The following is a 6,160-nucleotide window of genomic DNA, read 5'->3' on the forward strand; positions in this document are numbered from 1 at the left end:
GTTGCATGCATGTCCTGGTCATCTGGTTGTTCATCAAATTGATTGTGTTGGGCTTATTTATATTTTAGGATATGTTTTTTCCTTGAGAGATTATTAGATGTTAACAATACGATATGTTTGAGCATTTTCCAAGCCATGCAATTGTTTTAATGTTTCATTTAGCATGCAATTGAAGCTTTTATTTTGGTGACTTTTGCAATTATTGGACTAGACAATTATTATTATATTTTCTGTTATATTGTCAGATATACAGCCAAATTACTACTGGGCGAACTGCACATTTTGAAAGGTATTTCAATTTGTGTTTGCTTGGGTATGTACACCCTCCTTCCCACTGAGAGGCAGTGTGGAGTCGCCTTTCAGTCACCTTATTGCATAAAAGAAAAAAAAACTTTCCTAAATTCATTGTCCATGCTTAACGTCATGGAAAGAGTTACTTTGCTGCTGATGGGATAGGAAGATCAACTTAAACGATTAAAGGAACGTGTATTTGGGTGTTCCCCGGACGTCAGCTGAGACAATACACAGCGTTTGTATATTGCATTATTATGTTGGGGCTGGATGCTCGCGAACCTGTTTTGTTCTGAAAATGGAGCAAGTTCCTAAAGGAATGTGGATCAAGCCCAGAATGCACTAGGATGTAGTCATTACTCATCGCTCTCCGTTTCGTCAAAATGCTATTCCTCTGTAGCGAGCACTTTGTTTCTGTGTTGGGACTAAAGGTTGCGACAATGTTTTGATGTTATTTCACATGGGGATGTATAACAAAGCGGATTTTGTGTGGATTGCTTCTCGTGCAAGGCGAACGATAAAGGCTGCCCAAGGGATTACAGTGGTCGTCTCCATCTTAGCAATTGTTTCATGGAAATAACTTTTTTTGTGATTGAGCCGGTGCGTCTGTGGTTGGAGATGGCGAGTTGATTTTTGCTGTAATTGTTCAGGTGGCACTGATCTTGCACATATTGGTTTGGGTGGTAAATCCATGGAATGCTTGAAATATCTTTTTGCAAAGTTATAGACAGGCCTAAAGTTAACTGCAGTGGAATGTTTCCTTTTTAGCCATTTGCTGGAACACAATACAAGTCGATATGACGTTTATAACGTTCTTGATGATTAATTGTTGTTGACAAATGTTTTAGAGACTAGTGGCAAGTTTACAACTTGTTTGTAAACAGCGGAGGTTGGGACGTCTCTGCTGGCTTTCATTCGCATTCAAATTTCTTGAAAACTAAGATGACGTCAACTGCATAATTGAAAGCTTAAAAGCTTTTAACAGCTTTTTTCTTGTTTTTGTAGTGTGGCTTCTAGCATAAACATTCCGGTCTTTAAGTTCACCCAGTAGTTGCAATGAGTTGAAAAGAACTAGAAAACAACCAAGGTTCTACCTTTTACTTTATATTCCTTTGTTCTTTAACCTGTCAGCATAGAGAGTCACAATGTCCCTCAAAGCTAAGGCGCTGTACACTTTCCAAAGTGAGAATAAGGATGAAATCAGTATACAGGAGAATGAGGAACTGGTTATTTTTGATGAGAATTCTATAGATGGCTGGTTGCAAGGGGAGAACAGCCGAGGAGAGAGAGGCATTTTCCCAGCCTCTTATGTGGAGATTATTAGGCCACGCTCCAACTCTAACCTGACTGACTGCTCCATAAGCCCAGCTGGCTCCCCTGGCAATGACTCTTCCTATTTTCCTTCGGGTTCCAACACCTCTGGTTCCTTTAACATGCAGCAGAGTTACTATGACGACGACGATGACGACTGGGATGACTGGGACGACAGCTCCACTGTGGTTGAGGATGAAGACCCCCATGGGCGAGGCGCCAATGGGCATGCCCACCAAAGCTCCTTCAATAACCCCAATGTTCACTACCGCGCCAAGCCTCACATGGAGAGACAGGACAGCATCTCCAGCTCAAGAAAAGGCAGTATGGTAGGCAGAAACCTCAACCGGTTCTCCAGCTTCGTTCGATCAGGGGTAGAAGCCTTCGTTCTGGGTGATGTGCCTATGATGGCAAAAATAGCAGAGTCTTATAACATTGAGATGGGGCCCAAAGGAGCACAGTGGGGCCTGAGCCCTCAGCCCTTTTCCTGCTCCATCGAGGACCCCACCAAGCAGACCAAGTTCAAGGGCATCAAGACCTACATATCTTACAGAGTGACCCCTAGTCACACTGCCCGGCCTGTGTACCGACGCTACAAGCACTTTGACTGGCTGTACAACAGGCTACTGCACAAATTCACCGTCATCTCTGTGCCCCACCTGCCCGAGAAGCAGGCAACAGGACGCTTTGAGGAGGACTTCATCGAAAAGCGCAAGAGACGGCTAATCCTCTGGATGGACCACATGACCAGTCACCCAGTCCTCTCGCAGTATGAGGGCTTTGAGCACTTTCTCATGTGTGCGGATGATAAGCAGTGGAAATTGGGGAAGCGGCGTGCGGAGAAGGACGAGATGGTGGGCGCTCACTTCATGCTCACCCTGAAGATTCCCAACGAGCATCAAGACCTGCAGGATGTGGAGGAGAGGGTGGATACCTTCAAGGCCTTTGCCAAGAAGATGGACGACAGTGTCATGCAACTGACCCATGTGGCCTCTGAGCTGGTGCGTAAGCACCTTGGAGGTTTCCGAAAGGAATTCCAAAGACTGGGCAATGCCTTCCAGTCCATCAGCCAGGCATTCATGCTGGATCCCCCTTACAGTGCAGACGCTTTGAACAATGCAATCTCCCACACTGGCCGCACTTATGAAAACATTGGGGAAATGTTTGCAGAGCAGCCTAAGTTTGATCTTTTTCACATGCTGGACAAACTCTCTCTCTACCAAGGTCTGCTCTCCAACTTCCCCGACATCATTCACCTACAGAAAGGTAACACCTTGGAATGTTTGCCTTGTTTTCTGATATGAAAGGTTTGCTGTACATTGGTTAATGGTGATGCTGTAAATATACATTCAGAGATGCCCTTTGTACTTTGGCATACATTGTCTGATGTACTCTTTCCCTTATCTTTTACTGTAACATTTACTCAAAAACTGTTTTTTTATAGTAGGTCTGTGGGTAACTAAAGTGATGAATGGAAAATGACTGGACACTTAGGCACACACACTTGTACTGCATGAATCATGCACATCCTCCCTTTTAGTGGAATCAGCATGTTGGAGACCGTCTGAAGTTCGTCAGTAATGCTGACAGGCTGTTTTGGGGGAAAACTCTGTGCCTGAAGACATTGAAGGCAACTGGAGCATGTCTTGGCACCTACTTCAAATCAAGCATAACTATAAAATGAGACTGTTTAAAACAAATCCAAGCCAAATAGCAACCGTTTAGTGCAGATGTATTTGTGCAGCCTGACTACTAGTAGGCTAAATTAAACTTAAATTAAATTAAACTTGAATTTCCCCTTGGGGATCAATGAAGTATCTATCTATCTATCTAAATTATAAGACATCATCTAAAATAATGTTGGTTCTTTAAAGGAGAATTCCGGTGTGATATTGACCTAAAGTGTGTTGAAACATGATACCGAGTGTGAACGTATGTCTCATAGCCCATCTCGGCTTTCCCCCTGCACTCCAAAATCTGGCGCTAGTTAACCGATGCTACCAACAGCTTTTTCAATGGTGGTGCTTCGGCATCGGGCTAGCCATGCAAATAAATCACTGTTTTACACCATTTACGAGGCTCAATGTATCTCCACACTTCATTGGTAGACTTCCGAGGGCCCTGACATTTAAAACGAGACATTGAGAACTTTGAAAAAGCACTGGTAGTTTACTTACAAGACGATTTATACAGACAGTATCTTCACGAAGTTTAGTCACGATAAGTCGAGCGACGAGTAAGAATGAACAGGTATGATAAGGGATCAGATTCCAAAAATAATTCTGTGGAAATGCATGGATTCCAGTTGTTGCTACTGGAAGAAACTGGAATCCATGCATTTCCACAGAATTATTTTTGTGTGCATTGCTTTTGTGCCCTCTGATTCATTTCGAGCAGCAGTTAAGCTTTATCTTGGCAGATCAGTAGCCTAGTGTTGAGTGGAGGAATTGCTTTGTAATATAAGGCGTTGAACAAGTTCCAGCAAGGGGCGAGGGAAGTTGACTTTCTAGTTTCCACTGATAAATATGGGTGAGAAATGTTGCAATCTTAATCATCTACCACGCCTTGTTCTTGATATCCGCAAAGCTGGGAAACTAGCTTTCACACCGCTGTGCATTTGATCACAACCATGAGCCATATCTGATCTTTGACTAATTTGGTTAATATTGATGCAGACCAGACTTGTGTGTGCACTTTCAGGTCGTTGTTGTTGTTGTTGTTTTTCCTCCTCCCTCATCATCCTCTTCATCATAAATGTCAGCTTAGTCATGCGTCCCCCTGTCCTTGTGGCCTTTAGGAAAACAAGTCTCTCCCATGCGGAGTTCAAGCTGTTGGCCCACCTCAAGGAAAGACTGAGGAATGAATGCCATTCTTGACAAGCCTTCAATTTACATGCCTAGACACTCGCGCATACTGTACCAGCACCCAGGGATCATAAGGGTTATATAAGGTTGGCTCTGATTTGGATGAATATGGAGACTTAAACAATAAAACGGTTTGTACTCTCTTTTAGACACATTTGACATTAGAGAAGCAATGTTTTATTTTAAACTAGGTTTGCAGGTTATATCACAATACATAGTCACAAAAGTGAATGATGAATTGCTCATTTGAAATTCAAATATGTTTGGCAACAATCTATTTGCCAACACACCACAGAATTAGTGCACTAATTAGAATGTCCCTGATTCCCTCCCAACCCATTTTGATTTTATCTCCATTTCCTCGACAAGACTTTTGCATGTAGGTGCAAGTGAACTTAGGGAGTGAAACTTGAAAGCCTTTGGGTGTGGTGTGAGCAGCATATGGAATTAATAAAGAGAGGCAGGGTAAGAAAGGAGAAGCTCTGGAAATAAATAAAAAATATTGCTGTAAGTCTGTCTACCAGCCAGCTCTGTCCACTGCTCTCCCTGGTCTTTTGTCTGCTGAGAGGACTCCAGTCCTAAGTTACCCCAGTCAAGTGAAAGGCCATCTGCCTCCCTTCACAAAGAGAACGAAAGGAAAAGCATTTCCTCTACTGATGGCATCAGGATCACTTTTTCTAGCATGTGTGCCAAGAAGGATCTAATATAGTGAGCGGTGATTTCAGGGAATGGCTCTTTTGCTTTCAGCTTGAAAGGAATAGATGGACTCCTGGGCTCAGTACTGTAATGCCGCTGTCCGTATGGTATCAGTATCACCTGGGGTCATCCTCAGATGTCCTGCGAGGGAAATCAAGGAGCTCTGTGTCCTGGCCAGTAAACCAACTAGGTCATCAGTGTGAGTGGCATGGAAAAGAGAAGTCGTCTGTTATGTCAGAGGAACTAACCTGGCAACTGAACAAAGACATTGGAAAGTGCTGTTTGAATTTTAGAGAAGTACAGCTATTCAATGTATGGTGATCATGCTTACAGGTCTCTTGGCTGCAGTTCCTGTTTGCATGAAAGATAATTTAGCATTGATCACCAAGGGAAGTGCCTGTTATTCAAGTCCTGTTGCCAGGGCTGTTTTTTTATAGCATTTTTTTTTTCCATAATTTATGACCGTCTCAGATGTTGACTTAACATGAGCTCCCCCGTGCGCTTCAGATATAGGTTTCTCACAGGATATATAACATCTTCCTGGATGGACTAAGACTTTGGTGCGAGTCACACTACTTGAAGAGGGAGATACAAAGGGACCATTTCCAACTTTGTTTTTCTTTATCGTTTGACATGTGCTAAGTGGGAGAAGGCCAGTGCCAAATGACCTGTCCATCTCTGTTCAGGTCAATGGGGGCAGCAGCAGAAGAAGAGTCACTCTAAGCTTACCACCAATGTTTTCACTCTGCTTACCTGGTCTAAATAATCAAACATGACAGTCCAAAAACAGCTCTGCTGCCTGAGGCTTTCTCCCCTGGGGACTGACTTGACATGGGTCGGTTCTAGACAGGGAAATACCATTTCTCTTCACGGCCATTTCTCATTAGAAGATGTATCCTATCCAAGTTTGAGGCATGGCCTATGATGACTGCATTAACAGGAAACAGGGAAGAGATTGCTTGCCAAATGCCTGTGTTGACATGAGTTGCTGGTAAACA

General features: G+C 43.3%; 1 protein-coding gene across 1 annotated transcript in view; it reads left to right on the forward strand.

The window, feature by feature from the left end:
* Window positions 1-535: 535 nt before the first annotated feature.
* snx33 (sorting nexin 33) overlaps window positions 536-6,160 on the forward strand; it is a 12,480-nt gene continuing 6,855 nt past the window's right edge. The window contains exon 1 of the mRNA XM_042109483.1: window positions 536-2,868. Within this exon, the coding sequence (XP_041965417.1) occupies window positions 1,437-2,868 (1,432 nt within the window). The 5' untranslated portion in view covers window positions 536-1,436. The remainder of the gene's footprint in view (window positions 2,869-6,160) is intronic.

The sequence above is a fragment of the Alosa sapidissima genome, chromosome 11 (assembly GCF_018492685.1).
Source record: "Alosa sapidissima isolate fAloSap1 chromosome 11, fAloSap1.pri, whole genome shotgun sequence".
In the NCBI taxonomy this organism is placed as follows: Eukaryota; Metazoa; Chordata; class Actinopteri; order Clupeiformes; family Clupeidae; genus Alosa; species Alosa sapidissima.